The sequence below is a fragment of the Cervus elaphus genome, chromosome 14, assembly GCF_910594005.1.
Source record: "Cervus elaphus chromosome 14, mCerEla1.1, whole genome shotgun sequence".
NCBI lineage: Eukaryota > Metazoa > Chordata > Mammalia > Artiodactyla > Cervidae > Cervus > Cervus elaphus.
Genome location: NC_057828.1, coordinates 28,167,851 through 28,190,764, shown reverse-complemented (window position 1 = coordinate 28,190,764; position 22,914 = coordinate 28,167,851). Strand labels below are relative to the sequence as shown.

General features: G+C 36.7%; 1 protein-coding gene across 10 annotated transcripts; it reads right to left on the bottom strand.

Moving 5' to 3' along the window:
- Positions 1–1,744: 1,744 nt before the first annotated feature.
- BROX (BRO1 domain and CAAX motif containing) lies at positions 1,745–22,829 on the bottom strand. Of its 10 annotated transcripts, none has more exons than XM_043923766.1 (14): positions 22,536–22,829; positions 21,827–21,952; positions 20,001–20,117; positions 16,664–16,770; positions 16,257–16,353; positions 12,846–12,941; positions 11,777–11,849; positions 10,667–10,772; positions 9,893–9,982; positions 8,236–8,321; positions 7,169–7,250; positions 6,720–6,870; positions 5,185–5,344; positions 1,745–3,966 (listed from the first exon to the last, which is right to left on the bottom strand). In XM_043923766.1, exons 3-14 carry the CDS (start codon positions 20,099–20,101, stop codon positions 3,880–3,882), a joined length of 1,236 nt encoding a protein of 411 aa, XP_043779701.1. In that variant the 5' UTR covers positions 20,102–20,117; positions 21,827–21,952; positions 22,536–22,829; the 3' UTR covers positions 1,745–3,879. The 10 variants fall into 10 exon arrangements, with proteins under 10 accessions (XP_043779701.1, XP_043779706.1, XP_043779702.1 ...); XM_043923771.1 differs by lacking the exon at positions 21,827–21,952 and adding an exon at positions 20,428–20,563; XM_043923767.1 differs by lacking the exon at positions 22,536–22,829 and adding an exon at positions 22,097–22,206.
- Positions 22,830–22,914: the final 85 nt, after the last annotated feature.

Below are 22,914 nucleotides of genomic sequence, written 5' to 3'. Positions count from 1 at the left end.
CAAAATAGCACAATACTTCTGCATCTTGACATTTAACTTTGGGAAGTTATAATACCTTAAATTTCCTAGAGTCCTTTCAGTTTCATTAATCAAAAAAAAAGAAAAAAAAAGTTTTCAAATGAATCTGGTTAATGCAGCAGAGAACTGGCATTGGGTTAACTACCAAGAGTTTATCAGCCCTGTTCATAGGGGCCTGCAGTGACCCCAGCTCCCTTCCCTTCTTTCCCTGAGGGGGTCAGGAGAGCAAGCCTTGAAAGGACAGGGCAGTTGAAGCCCCACTTCAGGGGGCAGAGGGCAGCATTCACTCCCAGCTTCTCTATGCCATTTCACCTGAGGACACTGGCCCTCTCCAATCAATGACTCACCCAGGCAGGCAGGCATATTCTGAGGAAATATGAAAAAACCAACAGTATGAACAAACCACTGCTCCTCCTTGAGAAATGCTGACAGAACATCACCTGGCAGGACTTTTCCATTTTTATTTTCAGTACTAGACCCTGTACATGCACTCAAACACCACGGGTAAGTGATATTACTGATACACCTGTGCTATTGGGGTATGTTACCTGTCCTACTGCAGTATTTGTCAACTTTTCTTACATCATAGCAGAGGATCTAGGAAATTCGTCCAAAATTCTGAAGGCGACCAGCCTGGGAGCTCCAGCCACCTGAGGCCCTGCCCAGCCAGCCCCAGAAAGCTGAGAGGAATAGTTTGAGGCAAACGACTAGAGATGCTTTAGACAGTATCAAGCCAACGGGTGATCTGACATTTTCTCCGAGACTCACCTCAAGCGCATCACAGGCATCAGATACACTCAATTGCATGATAGCTCTGGCCTTTTGGATAAGCAGTCCAATGTGGTTTTTTCTTCTATAGTTCACAGTAGGCTCTCCCTCAAGATTAACTATTTTAATCTCTATGGTTTACTACAAAAAGTTTGTCTTAAAACAAGAATGTAAATTCTAAGCAAGTAACTCAGTCTTTAGACAGAAGATTACAGTAAACCAAATGACACTTTTATTTTTATGCACATATTGATAAAAAATGCCTTATTTTCTAACCCACAATTACTCTAGAAGGCAATACTTCTGAATATGATTTTGAGTACATTTATATAGTACTGAAAATGCCACCTCAAACCTCCCAAAGTACAAAGTTCTCTGCAGAATATTGTATAGTGATAAGGTCCCTAGCTTAGCTCACCACAGTACACAAGACTGCAGAATGCTGGGTCATACTGTGAATAAGACACATGTAGGATGGAGACTTCCCTGGTGGTCTGGTGGCTAAGACTCCACACTTCAGATGCAGGGGGCCTGGGTTCGATTCTCGGCCAGGGAACTAGACTCCACAGGCCCCAACTAAGAGTTCACATGCTGCAACTAAAGATATCTCATGCCACAGTGAAGATCAAGGATCCTCCATGCCTCAACTAAGACCCAGTGCAACCAAATAAATAAATAAATAAATAAATATTAAAAAAGAAAAAGACTATATGCAGGCTGATTGAAACCTTACTTTGAAATAAAAAGATAAGTAACAGTAAGCCAAAGAAGAAACCGAAGAGGTCAAGGAGCACTGAGTATTTTAATGAACTCATGTAGCATAAAGTAACAGATACAAATGCATCTGTCATTTTAAAATATAACTGTAAAGAATTATGATTTTACATTGTATGAACCTTGTTACCAGCTTAATAAGCATGAAAAATATTTATTGAAAAACAAAAAATTCCAATGAAACTGTAAGTAAAATCACTTTTATTTTCATAAATAAAAAGATAATTCAGTGTATTAACAATACCTTTAGCAGGATGTTAGCTGTCATTATCTGGATTAAACTAAGTATGCAACAGTTAACACAGTTACATCTCTCTAAGACGTTCATGCAACTTCCTTACATTTGTTAACTTCCCCAAATTTCCAACACCATTTTCAAAGGACGGTGTGTATATACATATATAATATAAAAAATGGGACAGTTTAGTCACAAAGTGTCACATTTGCTGAGTCAACAGAATATTTACTATCTGCTTATGTTGAAGTTGCCAATTGATTAAATGTTAATACCAGCATTTACTGCATTTTACAGAAGCACTACGCATTTATTACACGTTTTCATTCCATATATAGTAGTAGGACCCATAAAAATGTCAATGTGAAAATTTAGTAACTAGGCTAAATAAGCACTAGTTCCTAAAATAAATAGATCTTAGGCCAAGAGTAATAAAGCTGGCATCAAGTACTGTTTAAAGTTTTGTCAGTAAATGGCAGAAAAGCACAGAAAATATAGTGAAATTAAAGTGTCTTTTTCTATAAACAACAAAATAAAACTAAATGTCTGCCCAGTTATTACTTCACTTATTCTGGAAACTGCAGCTTCAAATATTAAGTGTAATACAGCAAGGAGTAATTAGCATTTCCATATGTTAAAAAAAAACCCTCACTGATTTTATATAGCTTTTTCCCCCAAGAACATAAACTATGATTTAAATAATCATTTATTTGAACAATACTGATTCAGACAGGCATAATGTATTTATACTTCCTAATGTAATGTTTATTCCTATCTCAATACTTTGTGCAGATTTTACTTGTTTCTCACAGAATTGCTGTGTAGATTCAAAGGTTTATCTATGTAAGTGCTCAGCACAGTGGCTAGCATGGAGTAAGCTCTTAACATACACTACTGTTTCTATTATTTGAACCAACCTGTCACTTATAATAGAAAAATTAGCTAACGCCCTAGGAAACTCAAAGGAAGATAAATCTACAGGGGTGATTCTTGTTAAAGTATTAAATATCCACTATTTCCCAGGATTGTGTATATACTAAACTATTTCAAATATTACAAGCTGTTTTTTACGATATACTATATCTGTTGGCTAAGTTTTTGCTATGGCCTTTGACCTAAAGCATTACAACTCTGAGTGTAAGTGTTATTAGAAAACTATATAAAAATCACTTACACAGAAATCAGGTAGCAAAGGCATCACCCTAACTTCTGCAACAAGAAGTAGAGATTTACCAGTGTAATTCAGGACAACCTATCGTGTTTAGGTTTCAAGTTCCTTCTTTTCATCAGGAAGTATATGACTTCTACAAAAACATTTCACTGTCCTCTCACATAGAAACACTAAGAGCTGTTACAAACTTCTGTCCCCTAAGTAAAAAAAAAATCCATTAGAAAAACTACTTTAAAAAATATTGTAGGTTTGTTTATTGAGGCTGAAATGAAGTGCAGGGCTACCAGCAGAGGAGTTACGTTTTTGGATGGTCTTAATATGCCTATAAACACTAATGAATTAGTTACAGACTCCAACATGTGTGTGTAAGTGATTTGGTATGAAGATTTTTTGATCCTTAACTGAAAGTAATTTTTTTCTCCACCAGAAAAGGTAACTGACACGGAATATAACAAGTCTGTGCTACCAGCTGACATAATGGAGAGGGGAAAAAACTATCTGTTAAAAACTGACTCTTGTCATTCTTCTGGTATCAAATAGGAGGAAGGAAAATAAATTTTTCTTTGTGAAGGTAGAAAAACACACCTGAAACCACATGATTCTGGCCTACAGTGTTTAATCTGAAACTGACTACTACCCAGATGTTTGGAGGAAAAACCCAATCCCCAAGCACGCCCTTTAGAGGTGCAATAAAAATTGTTCACAGGTTGTCCTGATTCAAAAGGAGTTTGGAAAAAAAGCAGAAAACATTTCTACTGTGTTAGAAATCAAGAATAAACTGAAGGAAGATTCCCTCTGAATGTACTAAATTAATCTATAGGCTTTAGAGAAATCATTGCAGGATACATGAACTTCCATGGTTTATCCTATCTACTGGTAGAGAAATTCAAAGTGCATATTGGATCAATGTAGTTTAGGAGATGTAGCACCCAGTGTCCTTTTGAGGTTTGATATCTGGTTCTTTCACAGGTTTCACCACTTCTTCTGGTTTGGGTTTAGCCTAGGAAGAAAGAAAAATACAGTGTAAGTACATAAACTAAGATCTGGAAAACAAACACTAGGTCTATTCTATTTCACATTAATACAGAGGGGATATATTAAAATGTATCACTGAGACTACCAAAGCTGTGCCAGAAGCTGTGTACCAACCAATTCAACTAAAGACAAAACAGGAACACAACATTTTCACTGAAGATGAAAACCTGGATGGGTGGGCAAAAATCAAAGTAATGGTATTCTTAGTCTTCCTGAGGGGGAAACTGAGTGATCAATCTATGAATGTGGAACCCTTAAGTTCAAAGATTCCTTGTGACACTAACAGGCTACCTCTTAGGACTATTTTAAAAGGCTGCGTAGGATGCAAAAGTTGCTATTTTTAGGAATAATGGTTTTATTTTTAGTATGGGTAGAAAATTGTATATAAAAAACAAAACCAGGAACTTCCCTGGTGGTTCAGTGGTTAAGAATCTGCCTTCCAACTAAGGGGGACATAGATACAATCCCTGGTCAAGGAACTAAGATTCCACAGGCCTCAGGGCAACTAAGCCCACATGCTGCCAACTACTGACCCTGTGTACCACAACCAGAGAAGTCTGTGGACCCCAACAAAGACCTAGTGTGGTCAAAAACAGTAATACAATTTAAAAAAAAATTTTTTTTTCAAGGAAGGGGCTATGTCTGTAAAGTAATTCCTATCCCTTTTCTTCACAGACCTCTTATCTTTCGGTAGCCAAACCTCAAAATTTTCACTTAATCTACCATTTTATTTAGCACACTAAGATACACTTAGATATAAATGAATAAAAGCAGTTTTATTTTGCCCCTGGATGATTTCACAGAATGTTGAAATTAGGTCAAATCTTCAAATAGCATGCACTATGCTAAATCAAAACCAACACTGCTATAGCACTATAAACATTGGATGAGGCATCCTTTTAAGACCTGTCTTCCCACACGCCTCCTAAAAGAGGCTCTGACAAACTGTAAAATGGCAAGATAATGTGTTGAAAACATATCAGTCAACTATGTAAGAAATCAGAAGACAACTGAGGCCTAGAGGTTTATCTCTGAGAGAGTTCTACAATAGATTTTACACAAAGCACTGTAATTAGCTAACGTAGTATTTAGACAAACGTATCTATTTAGAGAACAACATCAAACTGTGAAGTCTGAAGTCTCTTAAAATTCTGTGAATGAATGGAAACAATCCATCTCATACACTGTCATCCTTGGGTCTTTTGGTGAGATCAAAAGCAGCCAACGTTTCTGGTGTCCAGTGTGCACTTGGAGGAGGAAATTCGAAAGGTACAGGTTCTACAAGACCATAATTTGCTTTAAGTTCCAGTTGTGGGGCTTCTGTTGGAACTTTTTGAAAGTAACTGCAAAAGAAATATAAATAACCATTCATTCATTCATTCATTTTTTTTTAACTATTTGAGTGTCTACCTGTGTCCAAGAGCCTATGCAAGAAAATGACAATTTAACATAGATTAACATAGAAAAGAATTTCTTGTCTCACAGAACTTACAGATGAGTAGGTGACAAAGTCAAGAAACCCTGTCAACTACAGAGCAATGTAAACTGAAGCTATGAGGGATGTAGAGCGCTGTGAAAACACAAAAGGGGGCAATTAACCCATATCTGGGGGGTCACGGATGCTTTCTGAAGTGATGAAAGTCAAACTGGGCATGTTCAAGAAGTGGAAGAGCACAGCATGACCAGAACTATAATATTAAGGGAAGAATGCAAGAGACAAAAGCAGGGACAAAATTCATCCTGCCAGCTTACAGAGGTGCTCATCTACAGCCTCAACAGCACTGATTTAATAATAGAAAACTGCCTGACAGAACTAGACAGGACAGATAGAAAACTGATTTCCCTTCTTTACACATGACCAAAACTAGAAGAAGATGAATATATCAATAGAAGATACGTATTCATATGTGTAACAGATAGAGAAGGGATGGCAGAGAAACAAAGGTAAGAGGAAGTTAGGACAGTAGAAGTGGGCTGAAGTTAATAATTCATGTGCATTTTAAAATCTGCTTTAATAGGTCATTATCAGAAGTAGAATAAAGTTAGGTCCAACATAAGTGAATTCTATCAACAATTTAAATGGAAAATTAATGCCCAACTTAAATGCAACTTGATATGATACATATAGGAATAGAGGTAACAAACTGGTATTATTAAAACAATATTATTATTTAAACATTATAAATATAGTCATCCCTTGGTAGCTTGTGGTGGATTGGTTCCAGGATCCTCATCAGATACTGAAATCCACAGATGCTCAGGTTCCTTATACGCAATGAAGTAGTATTTGCATATAACCTACACATCCTCCTGTAAACTTCAAATCGTCTCCAGGTTGAGATACTTACTAGGTATTACATTCTTATAATATCTATTAGAACGTAAAGTGAAAGTCATTCAGTCATCTCCGACTCTTTGCGACCCCATGGACTATATGGAATTCTCTAGGCCAGAATACTGGAGTGGGTAGCCTTTCTTTTCTCCAGGGGATCTTCCCAACCCAGGGATCGAACTCAGGTAAATATTATGTGAATAGTGGCTGGCCTGCAGCAAACTGCAGTTTTGCTTTTGAGGACTCTCTAGAACTGTTTTCCCCTGAATATTTCCCATCAGTGGTTGGTGGACTCACAGATGTGGAACCCACAGAGTAGAGAGGGCTGACTGTATACACTATACCATTATCAATATTACTAAAATCATATACTAAGTTGTACTCACATAAATCCATTTTCTCGCTGACATTTCTCTAGAGTGTTCTTCACAAGATTTCCAAGTTTCCTAAAGAACAAGTGTCCCGAAGGTTTGACTGTTGGTCCAGGTCCTTTGGTTTCTCCATATTCTTTGCATAATGCTTCTGCCTTTGCATAAACTGAATGTGAAAGGATATAAAGTTATTTGATTATAATCAATTATTATTTATACTAAAAATGCTATTCATCAGAGATGCTCTTTAACTAGTATAAGAGCAGTACCAACAATAGTGTTAAGTGATAGGTAAGTATGTTCTAGAGTTTGAGGTTTTTGAAGCACTTCTTTCTTTTCTTCAATACTTCACTTAATCTCATTCCCTTTCATGATCTCAGCCAAAATCTTTTAACTGCCTATTCCTCTTTCTGATAAAACATTAGTTTTTAAAAGGGGAGTTAATATTCTGGTGGGATACTTACATTTTTCTGCTTCTTGGAGCGACCTGATTGCTTCACCACATTTATCACTAGCCAACAAAGTCTGACCATGATAACAATAAGCCTGATTAAAAAAAAAAAACACACAAATTTTTATTCATTCTCTTCTCAAATGATGCTTTCCACTGTCACTGTTTTCCATATGCATCAGATAAAGAAATGCTTTTGTCCATTGTTGGAACAATCAATGCAATCCCTTACATTTCTTTCCTTGAATAAGCTAACCCTCATCTCTGTTGGTATAAAAAGTGGAATTACATCAAGCCTTGAGCCAATCTAGTCATCTAACCATGGACTGAGAGCAAACAGTATTTGCTGAAACCTGTTTTTAAAATTAAGGCAGAGCAGGACTTCCCTGGTGATCCAGTGATTAAGACTCTGCTGTTCCAATGCAGGGGGCGTGGGTTCAATCCCTGGTCAGGGGACTAGGATCCCACAAGCCACATGGCACGGCCAAAAAAAAAAAAAAAAAAAAAAACAGGGCAGAGTGAATAAAGGAGGGAAATTACTATGCTAATGCAGAGGGGAGAGGGAAGGAGGACTTTGAGATTAAGGCCTAACCAAGTTTTAAGAAAAAGTTACCAGCCTGGAGTAGGCCATTTACTCTTCAAATGTCTACATCAAACCAGGGATTGCACATGGTGCTAAGCAATGTGTATAAAGCAGATTATAATCTACAAGAAATTTTATTAATGATTCTTCACCAACCCAGGTTGATATATTGCATGGTTAAGTCTTAAGATTATAATTAGTAAATATCTTTCCCAATGAACAGGACAAAATTATAGAGAATTCTTATGAAGTTTGCAAAAGGTTGCAGCTTAAGTGGGTTTGAATCAAACAGCAATTCCATTGCTATAACCCAGCTCTACATCATCTCTTTCCACCCACTTTACTCCACAATGGCTGCACTGACTGTCAGGGAACATTTACTGAGAGCTGTCCATTATCTGTAAAATGCTAACGAAGAGCCTGGAGAAATGACAGAACTGGCACTCAAGGAGCTGAAGAGACAGTAACTCACATTGTTTTGGGTGAAAAATACTTACATAAGCTGTGTAGAAACACATTTTCAAGTGAAGATATTTTCTCCATTTAGCAGAGTATGCAGGCTCCAAACTGGATAAAGCATGATCTAAAGTTACATTTTAAAAAGCAAAATATAATTTCACCCTGATTCACTAGAAGACTTTCAGTTCATGTGTTCAGATGCTAAAAGCAGAATGCCATTCACACCTAAACTCAAGCATTTACATTTTAAAACCTTTGCTTTATTTACAGTGATTTATTTTCCCATAACTATATTTTAACTACACAATAAGACAGGTTAAATACCAGGGCACCTCTTTGATTTGATGGTTCATGTAATTTAAGTTGGAGATAATGATAAAAATAGAAATGACTGAGAACTTCAAGAGAAATATGAATACTATTAGAGTATCTCTTTTAAATATTTTATATAAACAGCAATGCAAAGAGTAGTCTAGACGGCCAAGTCAGAAACAAGGATACTCTCCTAACCCTTATTCACCACCCCACTGCTGCATCTTGCATAAACACGCATGATCATATCTCCTGCCTGACACCTCTCAAATCTATTTCTTCCTCTCCATTTCCTGCTTTGCTGTCTTTGTCAAAGCTTTCATTACTTCTTCCACAGTACTTAGGGAGAAGTGATTATGGTCAGCCTTACTACTCTTTCACTAGCAGGCCCATTTTTCATCTTGCAATGATAGGGCTCTTAAATTCAAACACAATCAAGTCACTTTTACTTCTTTTAAGGAGTTTATCAGTTTTATCTTTTAAGGAGTCCCAAACAGCTACTGAACAAAGGCCAAACTTCTTATGTAGGTTTACGAATCAATCTGTAATCTCACACATGCATACTTTCCTACCCTTTCCTACCACTCATTCTGTTTCAGCTAAGAGCATCTGTCTAAAGGTTCCAGAATGCACTAAGTTCTTTCTTATCTCTGTACGTACTGGAGAATTTTCTACTCTTTCCATAAGCTGAAGCATCCAAGCAAACCTAGAATTTCTATTTATATTTCAAAATCAGGCTAAACCACCAACTTCCTTTAGAAAGCTTTCTCTAGCATACCCAGATCCTTTAGGTTTTTACTTCACCCCTGTGACAACACCTTTTTCATGCTAAAATAGTGTGGTTATTATGTTTTTCTTCTTCCCCAGGCTGCGAATCAGTACACTCAGCAACCAAAAGGGTAACCATCCCATAAACAGAAAAATATGCATGTTTTCTAAATGAGTGACTGAAAAGAAAACCAGGTTGAGAAGACCTGAGCACTAGTCCCAGCCTCACACCTGCAAGCTGTTAAATTACAAATTAGTTATGCTAATTCTCTGGATTTCAGTTTCTTGTCTAAATAAGGACAATAATATCAAGTTGTTATAAAGATCAAAAACACTTCAAAAGAAAAACAATTGTTTAACTATCAGACATAACTGGTTAAAAAGTACAGCACTGTCCTTTTCATTAGAAGTCATGGAGCCTATCAACTGTGAACATCTGTTAATTTTTTTATTTTCTTTTAAATAAGAGTAATAAAATAATAAAATAATGTAGGTATCATTGCAGCTTTGCAAATGATGAAACAATCTGAAAGTCCTTTGGTTTTGCTTGTTGCCTACTAAGCCAACAGCTTACTGTGAAAACCTAAAGACTAAAAAACACAACTGTAAACTTACCAGCTTTCTGATAGAAATTGGCTGTTTCATATGCCAGAGCAGCAATGAGTCCAGGAGCATGTTTCAGCTCAATTGCTCGAGCAATTGTTACTATAGCCAAAACACAATGAAGTGTATTTTATGATTAAGTTTATTTGCATTCACCTTAAGTTCAATTATAAAAGGAAAAGACAGTCTCCTATCTATTGGGATTTTAATCCATTTAACTTCTTTGTTAAAAGCTTTAACATGAAAAGTAAGCTACAGAAAATTACAAATGTAAACAAACCAAAAACATTGAGTTTGTTGGTTCTGATACCATTTCCTTACATAAATCACTAGCTACTTACTACTCATAGAAAACCACTACTACAAAATTGCATGATGTAAGAGGAAACAAATACTTTCAGGGCACTAGAGTTTGAAATAAAGAACAACAAAAGCCTACGAAGTCTCATTATTTTCACGTAACTCTTTATTTCCTGCCATTTAAAAGTGAAGATTTCAAGGTAAGCCAAACAGTGGAAGAGAAAAAAGAGTTGGTGAGGCAAAGATGAGTTACAGACTTAATTTTATGTTGCCACAAATGCATGAAATCAGAATCCTCTTAAGGCATTAAACTGTAAGTCCTTTCCTGTTAACGAGCAAATGCTAAAAGTAAAAGTCATCCCTCACTATAAATTTCCCAAATTCTGAAACTTAATTCCAGCTAACTGATTTTTTAAAAGGAAGAGTAAAATGCTAATTCTTCAACAACAACAACAACAACAAAAAATCTTACAATATTTAGGATACCTTCTTGAGCTTCAGCCTGACACTGGATGATGTAAGCTTCTATGAGTCGTGCCTCTAAATCCCGCCCCTTTTCTGCAGGTGTAATGAGCTTTGGGATATGACTTTCCTGAGACAGAAAAAAAAAAAACAAATAACAAAGAAACCAATTTTAACTCAGTTGTTAGAGATAAAGAAAATGGAAGTTATGAGACACCTGATTTGGGGATTTATCAGAAATTTAGGGTACAAATAAAAATTGTGTAAAAAGAAGCAATATTGCTTACAGAAGCTTACAGAAAATAAAAGTTCCTATACACTAAAACTTTTAAAGTTTTAGTTTTTTAATAAACTTTTCTAAGATAAGAAATTCAAGAGCAAAATCTGGGTCATAATAAATTGCTTAGATATGCAAGTCATATTCTCAATTTAGAAAATGTTTCACTGACATGGTAACCTAGTTCCCTTTTGCATGAGAACCAGAACTGTTCATTCACATTACTACTAGTAGATACAAAGAAGCTCAATTCTGTAGCACACTCAGGATCACAGCTTTTTCCATCACCATAAAACTATCTCATCACGAGAAAGTGCAACACTGGCTTCCAGGAGGCTTCAGTAAATATTGGTTTAATTAGAATGAGGTGAGGGTAATTCTGATTGGAAAATATTTTAGTCTTTTCCCTTATTCCCATCACATCTCCAGGAAATTTAATATAATTAGTGTGTACTGACTGACCTGCTAGCATTTTCACTGTGATACAGGTAATATACTCAGAAAATTCCATTTTGCAGAATCATGAATACTCCTGGCAAGTGTGGCAGACAGCAAGGAGAAATGCTGAGAACTATCAGTTTTTGTGTTTTGCTTTCTCCTATCTTTTCAGAAGAGACAGAAAAACAAGCAGTGAAGTACCATCTGCGTCATCTAATTGTAAAAGTCACGGATGATTTTCTGAAGTGGAGACAATATTCTGTTAATTGGCTGCACTCATCAACAAGGTACTTAACGTAAGGAAAACAGAACACAAACTAGTTCTTTTTACATGATTAAATAATTCCTTCACCCCAAGAAGGAAATAAAAATTATTTCAATAATTAAAGTATTAAGAATATATTTTATTATTATGTTACCTTTAAATGTTTAAAAATCCCAGCCGCAATCTTTAAGCTTCGATGGACTTCTTTTGCTTCATCCTCTGTTATGCTGAAGGAGAGAGGTGACATTAGCTACAGGATGAATCCTGCTTCTGGTATTAAAACCAGCAACTAGTATAGTCTCATAAAACTGCAGAAGTCCATCATTTGTGTTTTTCACTATGTTTTCTTCCTTTTAAAAAATCTGATTTAACACTTAGAAAACTAACAAATGCACATGAAAAATATCCAAGCAGAAGAGATGACAAGTGAAAAAGAGCTCCCGTCTAGGGGTCTGGACAAAGGCTTCTTGCTTTTCCTTCCAGATAATTTTTCATACATAAACAAGCATAAATCAGTACACATGTAAAGCATGCACATACCTAAAAAACACACACGTACACAGTATTCACTCTCCTCTTGTTTTAATCACCTAAATTACTTCAGACACTATTTTACATCAGCACACACAATTCAACTCCATTTTTAAATGGCTGCATATTATTATTCCCACGTTCAGGCGTACCACAGTCAGTAGTTACCAGTTTCCTATTGCTAACATTCACCTGCACTATTGTAAAAACTGTGTCTCATTTTATTTCACAATCCCTTAATCCTTCAAAACATCTTTCACATACTTATAAGCCTTTGTCTTTTTTGGTGAATTGCCTGTTTATGTCCTTTGCTTATTTTCAGTTGATTTGTTGGTCTTTTCCCTGTTGATTTCTAACAGCACAGATTATGAAAACAATTTGTCAGATGCACTACAATTTCTTAGGCCCAATCTGTCATTTGTTTTTAAACTTGGTTTGTGGTACTTTTATGTGGTCTTTCTCTTTTCATAGTTTGAGGTTTTAGTTAGAAAGACCATCCCCATGACAAGAATATTAAAACTGTTTTTGCTTTTAACAGCGGGCTCTGTGATTCTGGTACTTAAAAATACCAACATTATGAGGCAACTTTACATTTTTCAGAAGTGGTACTTTAATCAGTAGGCTTTTTAATCAGAGGCCTGAAATATTTGAAAAATAGTACATATATATATAACCCTCTCCTTTTAACTTACTTTTCTTTTCCAGCCAGTCTTGAAGCATATTTGGTGTACCATAAAGCAACATTAAATCCCATGGAAATTAATTCAAAAACAGCATCCTGCTGGGCACTAGAATTATAAACATGATCATTAAGTACTGTCCATGATTGAGAGATCTCTATATGAAGCCTGCTATAAATCTTACCCAAAATCATAGAGCTAAATACAGACTGAAAAAATGAAGAGAGTCCTTATATTTAACACTGGTGGGGAGATAAGACACAAGCATACATATAATTAGCAATAAATGACTATGGAGGGTGGTGAGAGAGAAGCTCAAGAGGGAAGGGATGTATGATTACTTACAGGGGATTCACAGTCTTGTACAGCAGAAAGCAAGACAATACTGTAAAGCAAGTATCCTCCATTAAAGATAAAAATTCAAGAAATGACTGAACATGAAGGCCCAGTGTATACTTCGTGACAGTAAACACGAGAACAGTGGCTCCCAAAGGTGACTGTACACTGAAGAGCTTTAGAAACAGATTGCTGGAGCTTATCTCACACACACACAAGTCTAGAAGTGTGCAGAATCTGCATTTTTAACAAGTATCCCGTTGCTTCTGGAGCAACTACCATATTTTAAGAAAACAGATTTCAGAGGAAAGATCACAGGCTAGAATGACTGAAGGCTTACTGGTATAAATAGAATTTGAACTGTGCCTTGAAAGATGGCTAGAAGGGAAGCAGAAAGACATCCCAGATGAAGAATGACACTGTTAAAGCACAAGAAAGGATAAAGGTTTTTCTGACAGCAGTGAAATGACCTAACCAGCTTGACTAAAGTTACCAATTTATAAAGAGAAGTACAGGAACAAGAGAACGAAAAGCCAGGATGTGAACCTGCAGAAGATTCTGAATGCTGGGTCAATCAGTATATTACAAAAAAAAGGTCTTAAAGATAAGCATATTTTACATCTTGTTTCCTTCAGATTCTATCACTAAACACAACACAAAGACGGTAAAAAGCTTCTGAAACAAAGAAGATAATATTTTTATTCACTACTGTTAAGATCCTGAAAATTCTTCATACATTACTGCATTTCTCTCAAATGTTGAAGTAAAAAACCAGAATACCTTTATATAACCAGAAGTAATACCCTTATATACACACATAATACTAAAAATACAGAAAAATTATCCAAAGGGAAGAAACCAGAATTGTGACTCTGCTTTCTATGTTTTATTTAATTGTTGTCTCCATCTTAAAATGAACAGAGACATGGAAACTTTTTAGATTAAAAAAAGATTCATTACAAAACATATAATTCAAAAATGACTTATAAGTGATCCTGTTTGATGTAACATCAAAATATGACAGTTATGAACAAACTCCTTAAAATAGTTTCTCATGCCAAAAAAAATGTAATGCATAGTTTAAGAGCTTATATTTTTCAGCACTGAGACCTTTCCAATGAATTATGTCTTGTAACTACATCTAGTAATGCCAGCAATGGTGACCTAGGAGGCATACCAAACTTATAACTTTACCTTTAATAATAGGATAGTTTTGTTAATTTATACTAAAGCCTCATGAAGAGCTTTCTCTTGCCCATCCCTTGTTTCTTTCAATCTGCCTTGCTCCCAAACACTCTCTCTCTACTGTACCACATCTAGGTAGTAGTTAAGAGTGTGTATACTTGATAAAGATATTTTTCAGAACAGATACACTCACAGCACACTTTCCATTGAATAAGCAGCAATCAAGGATAAAATAACTTAAAAATCTAAGATGTACTGAATAGTCAACATTATAACTTAAGACCTTTATCATATAATTAATTCCTCACTGTCTCATAAAACTATGCTGAGAAATGTTGTTAGAAGGAATAAAAATTTAGCACAGTAGGAAAAAGTGTCAAATTTATGCAATGGGAAACACTTTAGAATCTGCCGAAGTTTTGTAATTTAATGATAGAGCTTTGATTCTTTTAAAGAAACAAGTTTTTAAGAAAAATATTCCTTCAAGTTTAGATGAAGTACAAAGGGGTACATAAAGAAAAACAGAAAATGAGAACTTACTCAGAAAACCTTGGTATCCCAGAATATTAAAATTTGGAAGGGATTCATCGTCCCTAACTTCCTACCCAGTTTATGAATTCCACATACAATATTCCAAAGGAACAAAGGAAACTAACATTTATTGAATGTCTATTCAATGTCTGACATTACATTAGTCCCTTAACATAAGATTTCCTATTTTGCTGCTCACAGAAGCCCTTTACCTATAACCCCAACATACAGCTGAGGAAGCAAATATTCACACAAGAGAAGCTCTGAGGTTGCATCTCCATGTGTATGAATCCAAATTCCACACTCTTTCCACTGTAATGCCTGCCCTGGCTATTCAGCAATCCCCATTTTCTTCCCTTCTGATTTTATAAAATGCTAATTCTACAGCAAATTGAGACACAGATATATGACCATTTAAAGAACCCAATGGTGAGTTTGGGGAAAGAACAGACACATGTACATGTATGGCTGAGTCCCTTCACTGTCCACCTGATACTATCACAGCATTGTTAATGGCTACACCCCAACACAAAACAAACAGAACCCAAAGGTGTTTTTTGAAAAAAGGTAGTTAAAAATTCATCACTATTATGATCTGCTTCCTGTTACAATCTAACTAGTCTCAGGTGACTGATAAAGTTTTGAGGGGAAGTTTTTAAAAAGAGCACAAACACTGAAATTAGGGAAAAATAAACACAGTACTGTGAGTCAAAAAAGTATGGAGCTGGGGTGGAACTAGGGAGAAAGAAGAAAGGAGAGTGACTGAAGACCTCTGAACTCTCCATCAGAAAAGAAAAGTAGTGGAGAAACTAAAACTCAGCTCTGCTTGAATGGAAGCAAGGACCAATTTTGGGAATTTGGATTTCAAATTCCCAAACCATTCTTTGTGTATTATTAAAAGTCAAGGCTGTTAAAATGGATAACCAACAAAGACCTACTATATAGCACATGGAACTCTGGGGAGGGGGTTTGAGGGAGAAAGGATACATGTATATATATATGGCTGAGTCACTTTGCTGTTCACTGAAACTATCATTACCATTGTTACTACCATTAACACTGTTAATCGGTTATGCCCCAATACAAAACATCTTTGGTGTTAAAAAAAAAAAAAAAAGAAAGGCTTCTCAATTCTAGTTAACATTTACATTGATTATCTCAAAAATAGATGTGGTCCAGGAGAAACAAATTTTGCTTTTACTTAATAGACTGTATTAGAAGTTTAGGTCAACATTTTTTCATTAATTTCCTGATAAAGGAAAATGCTGACCAGATTTATATTTTATTTCTTTAATACCAAAGCTATGAGTTAAACCACTATCTAAATAGTTACAAAAATGGTTTCAATTTAGTATCATTGGTGCTGCTGACCTTGGAACCTGTCCCTGTAATGTATCAGTCCACTTGAAATTTTGAATGTATCGTAACTTGCTTTCTTGGGTAGATTCATCCAATGAATTAATGAAACCTATAAAATGGAAGACAACATTTTAAATTCTACAAGAAATATCGAGCATTCTCTTTAGAACATTTTCCAGATGACTTTTTCAGGTACCTGAATGAAACCCCCAATCCCTTTCCCCTTCTCCTAAGGTAACATAATATGAAATATGTACACATTTAATTTTCAAAATGTTAGAAAGACCAGGTACCACCCTTACATTTTCACATTTCTGAAACTCCAGCATACCACAGAATATAGCCTAGAAGACTACTTAAATTTGGACTTCTCCATAGCTAATTTTTAAAAACTTAGAAGTTCATTTGAATAAACTAACCTTGTAAAAGTGAAAAATATGAATCTGCTGCATTTTTCATCATTTCTGGATTACAGCTCAAATCAGTGAACAATTCAAGCAGTCGTGCTCTGGATGATCTCAGGTCACTTATATGAGACAGAAAGAGATAGTAAAGTAAGCTGTGTTACAATGAATCTATGTAAATATGGCTAAAAAGTTTCAATTGTAAAAGCTTAAACACAGGTACACATCCCTCCTCTAAGACCCTTCTAAGTATACAGGAATGAATTTAATTAGGACTAATACTAGAGATAAGTGAAATTTCTAATAAAGATTGTTTTAGAAATTACACTAAAATATACTCAGTCCAATTAAAGGGGTAAATCACAAATACAATTATGTAATAAAAAATGCACAGCAAGTTTTAATTTAAAATAATCAAACTAACACAAGCATTTAAGATGGGAGGAAGGAATTAAGAATAAATACATTAATCTGACCAGTTCACAATGAAAGTTTTTTGAAAAACAAAAATTTAACTTTTGTGCATAATTTTAATATCCTTTTAAAATTTCAAAATTTGACATTATGTCACAATATATTTAATTACAAAATCATATTTTAAAATTGCATTCTATAATACAACACATGTAAATATGCAAAAAAAAAAATGAGATGAGGCCACTAGTTATTTTTAAAATGCTCTCTCATCTCCTGGCTCCTCTGATTCTCTGCAGCAATAAATGTGCTAGACACTTATTGTTTCTTTCTAAAATTCTTTTCCCGCTTGATTCCAATAACACTAAAATTTCCAAATTCTCCTCTTATCTTGACAAGTTACTCCTCTGTTTTCTTCCATGTCCCCTTTGTATTCCCACCTCCAAAAATGTTCAATCTTTGGTTCCCTGCTCTTCATTCTTCTGAAGTCTGATCTAAGAGAACAACTTTATATCTAATACTAGATCTACATCGTCAGCTCTAACTTTGTCCTGTTTTAGTTCTCCATCTAATTTCAGAAGGCAGCTTGCTTAGTGTGGGATCCAGAAATCATATTACATAGAGAAGGACTGAAGACAATTGTGTGTGAATAACTAAAGAAAGACTAAACTGTAAGCAGCAAGAGGAGGGACTGTATACCCAGAACTTAGTAAGTGCCTGGGATAAAGCACATACTCAAAATTCTTTTCGAGTGAAATAATACTAACATTTCAAACACTTTTAAGGTTCAGAAGAATGTAACATTGCAGTAGTATTTAGAAGGGAGCACAAACTTAATCCTGTATGATCCAGATGGAGGGTTTATCCATTGGTACTAACTCTAAGGAGGCTAATTCAAGAAAGCATATACCAACAACTATATGCAGCTGACCAAAAATGGGATGGGCTACCTTATGAATCTGTCATTGTTGACTTATTTAATTAAAGGCTGGGAGGGAGTCATTCTGGACTACGAAAACAATTTGAATCCTTAAGGCCTATTCTAGGCTCAAATATTTTGCCAGCTATTTCCCAGTAGGCATTCAGTCATTACCTGAAAACCAACTTGTGGAACGTTAAATTCATTTTAAAATGACAGAATTTGAGAAAAGTGTACCTTAGAAGTATCTTATTTAGGTTATTAAGTTTATAGATGAGTAATTAGACCCAAAGGAGCTAAGAGACTTGCCCAATGCTTCAGATGAAACAGTTAAGCTGGGACCAATGTCTAGCAGGTCCATATAGACAAAGCTATGGTTTTTTCAGTAGTTAGGTACGGATGTGAGAGCTGGACCATAAAGAAGGCTGAGAACTAAAGAATTGATGCTTTTGTGCTGTGGTCCTACAGAAGACTCGTGAGAGTCCCTTAAACTGCAAGGAGATCAAATCAGTTAATCCTAAAGGAAATCAACCCTGAATATTCATTGGAAGGACTGATGCTGAAGCTGAAGCTCCAACATTTGGGCCACCTGATGGGAAGAGCTGATTCACTGGAAAAGACCCTGATGCTGGGAAAGATTGAGAGCAAAAGGAGAAGAGGGCAGTAGAGGATGAGACGGTTAGATAGCATCACCGACTCAATGGACATGAATCTGAGCAAACTCCACGAGATAGTGGAGGACAAAGGAGCCTGGCCTGCTAGAGTCCATGGGGTCACAAAGAGTAGGACACAACTTAGCAACTGAACAATGGTCTAGAAGTCTAAGATTAGGGGTTGGCAAACTACAACTTATAACTTGTTTTTATATGCCCCACAGTTATTTTTATAAAATAAAGAATAATTCAATTGTGATTGTGTATAGCTCGCAAAGCCTAAAATATATACCAATATATATAGTATTTAACCCTTTACAGAAAAAGTTTGCTGACTCCTGATCTAGATCAATAAGTCAGTTTTTCTACCTTCTGCTCTGATTACTTCTTTCCACCAAAAGCAGCGATTCTTTTAATTTTCCTTTAATGGTACCACCAATGTCTTGATCATCTAGGTTCTGAATCTCATAGACTGAATTCTTTTCAACTTTTCAGAGCAAATCAGTCAATCTGGCTAGTTGACACCTCCTTCAAAATCTCTCTTATACCTATCTCTTTTGTTTCTATCTCTTGTATCTCTCTGTATCTCTTGTATCTATCTCTCAGTGAAACTGCTCTATTCACATTCCCTAGAACAAAGGTTTTCCTAACAGAAATGACTTACTCATCAGCCTTCTTACTATCTAAGTCAGGGATCAGTAAACTCTTTCTGTAAATGTCCTGAAGATAAATACTCTAGGTCTTGTGGGCCATAAAGTCTCACTTGGCAGTACTCAACCTTACTGCAGAGAGGGAAGGCACCCAAAGACAATGTGTAAATGGCGCGGGGGGGTGGGGGGGGTGGCGGCTGTGTTCTCATTAATAAAATTTTATTTATAAAAACAAGCTGTGGGCCAATCTAAAGGACACAGTCTGGCAACCCCGATCTAAGGCATACAATTCATTTAAACCCCAGCTCAAGTCCTCTCTCCTACTGAACAACCTGAAGGCTATTTCAGGTCAAAAGGAATCTCTCCCTGCTCAGAACTCAATTAATTTACTATCTGGCCAATTAACAATGTCCAAATATGACTTTGTGGAGTCTCTTGTACTGTTGTAACACACGTCTTAACTCTCTAATTGTAATTGCTTTAGCCTCTCCAGGACTCACTCACTTATCTAAAACTTAGGACCCAGCTTAAATAATCTATGACTTAACTCTCCACACATCATTTATAAGTTGTCAGGCAGGACTTCAGAACTAAACAAGAAGTCTAGGGTTAGAGACAGTGTGTTCCATACTTCTGCACTGTTCATGGCCCTATTAAAAGGACCCTGTATCTAAGGGTGGCTCAATCAATATTTGTGGAGATTGGCTAACACTTACCTGCAAATTTTTGAAGCAGCAGGGCCAGTGACTACACCATAGTAGTTAAAAGAGACAGGCGCCGTGGCTTTTAATGGGTTCCTATGAAACCAATGTGTCATTTTCTCCAGATGTTTCCTATTGACAAAAAAGAAATGTATAAAAACTAAAACATTTAATAAGCAATGTAAATAGTACTAAAATATTTTTAAGTAAAAATTTTAAATTACCATAGGATATATATTTTCATATAAAAATATATAAAACAGACATGTATATAAAATACTTCACTGCCACAGTCAATCTTGTTTCAATTGTCTATTTATAGCAGCCTGTTTATTTAGGTAAGGCCTATAAAAAACAAACATTTGGAAATATGCTCACAGTAACTGCAATGTTAAACACTCTGGAGCAGTAACGATTAAACTTTACTGTATACAGAAATCATCTTGGGACAAGGGGTGGGAGTTCTTGTTAAAAATGCAGGTTCTGATTCAACAGTCTGGGGTAGACCTCGGAAGTTGATGCTGCTGGTTCCCAAACTGCACTTTTGAGTAGCAGAGCACTGGACTTCGGTTGAACAGCTGAAAACGTAACAGGCATAGGACCAGGAAAATGTAATTCCAAAACAGGTTCAAATGGTGACCCTTATTTAGACTGCTAATGTTACTTGAAAGCAATAGGTCTTAAATTAACTGTATTTCCCATGCGATACTGCTGAGGCCAACTGACTGGTTATAGCATGTGTTCTGTAATAAATAGACTTTCGACAGAATAGCTAGTAAGAATCAATGTGTGCATGTGTGTGTGCTTAATTGCTCAGCTGTGTCCAACTCTGTGACCCTATGGACTGTAGCCCACCAGGCTCCTCTGTCCATGGGATTTTCCAGGCAAGAACACTGGAGTGGGGTGCCATTTCCTCCGAGATCTTCTGGACCCATGGATAGAAACCATGTCTTCTGCGTCTCCTGCACTGGCAGGAGGAGGCTTTACCACTGAGACACCAGGGAAGCCTAAACTAGTATACAGGATGGATAAACAACAAGATTCTACTGTATAGCACAGGGAACTATGTTCAATATCCAGTGACAAACTGTAATGAGAAAGAATACATGTATGTATAACTGAGTCACTTTGCTGTACAGAAGAAATTAACACAACATTGTAAATCAACTATATGTCAATAAATTAAAAAAATATATAGATTCTTAAAAACCAAGACATTTTAAAAACTACCTAGACGAAATTCCAACTTAAAAAAAATTAAGTTTCACACCTTTCCGGTTAAAAAAAAAAGTGTGTCCCACTTGCTTAAAAGTCCTTGTGTGAATAGTGAAGATAATACAGGAAGGCAAAGCTGAAGACTTAAATATGGCAGTTAGAGTCCAGTAAGTAAAAATTCGATAAGATTTAATTAATTTGAAAGCATTATACAATGTTGTCCATTAACTTTTCTTATTGGGAAAAAAGCGTGGGCTGCTCAGTGTAAAAAATACCTACTTTATGCATCTCCCTTACTACATTTAGTTATTCAGGGCAAAACCGCCTTTGGAGAGCACCAGATATTTAAGAAACAGAAAGTGCATTTTGTACCCTGTGAAAAATTGAGTAAGTTCACTTATGACTCAACCCAATTAACAAGGGCTTCAAAAATATATAACCTTCTAAACATCATCCATTTAAACCTCCTTTATAACGTATGTAAACTAATACAGCATCTCTGTACATATAAACCAAGCCTCCCAGAAACTATGGCACACAATATACACTTGTGAGTTTAAATTTTTCACAAATACTATTTTAGCGCGCCCTCCCACTTAGTAGCTGAAATGGTTTAAGTTACGTACACTTTTAGTTTAGGAACGAAGAGGGTGAATACTGTGTCCTCTACCCCTGCCCGATCTGTCCGGTGAGAGACTGGCACTCCGGTTTTCGAGAATTCGAAGGGTGGGGTAGAAAGACGACACACCCACCTGCAGATGCAAGGAAGGGTGTCTTTAAAGCCACGCAGCACAACAGTCGGATCGAGCCTGCCGCCTAAACCGGCTGCCACAAAAAAAGTCTGATTACCGACAACGGTCCCCGACTCTGGAGACCCTGGGTCCCGCGTCACCTACCGCCACCAGAGCTCCAAAGGTCCACTTCCTGTTTACCACCCAGCCTCTTCCTCCGGTGCCCAGTCCAGTTGAACGCCGTGACCTTGCGCAGGCGCACATCCTAGCGTGCCCCTCCTGAACAGACATTTTTGTGGAAAGCCGATACTATCTAACCGGGAGAGGCGGACAGAGGTGCCTAAACCAACCCCTACGTACAGCTTATGAGACAGCCCGACCGCTAGTGGAGACCCGGGCAAGGGGATTCAGCGAACCTAGCTTGTTACTACCATTGATTCGTGGGGCTAACGTGGATTTTCTTTCTCTCATTTGTTTGAAGGCACTAGGAGGAGGCTTTTGTAGACCACTTATCCGGGAGTCTATGGAACGTGTTGTAAAAAGGCTTGATCCTATTGCTTGGAACTCTGGGGAGACGACAGGCCCAGCCTCATAACATACTTACCAGATTCCTCGGAGTCTGTACAGCAGTCCTCCTGAGGGAAGAAAGGAAATGTCCGACTCCTCAAAATGAGAAAGGGGGACTACAGAACTAAAGCGATGGAACCAAGCCTGCGCGAGCCGCGGTCACGTGCCCGTGGCGGCCATGACAGCTACCGAGGCTCGGCGGTGTGCGCCGCCTCGGTAGTGGAGGCTGCCGCGTTGTCGCAGCCCCCTTCAAACACTTCGTTCCTCAGCCCTTTTAAAGATATTCCTCCACAGTCTTTCCCCGTGAGCTACGGTCTCCTCTAGAGACAAAGAGCATGACTGGCCGGGCCTCCTAAGCCGAGGAAGAATTCCTCAGTAGCAATGGCAGCCAATTCGGGGAGCGGGGCGGCCTCAAC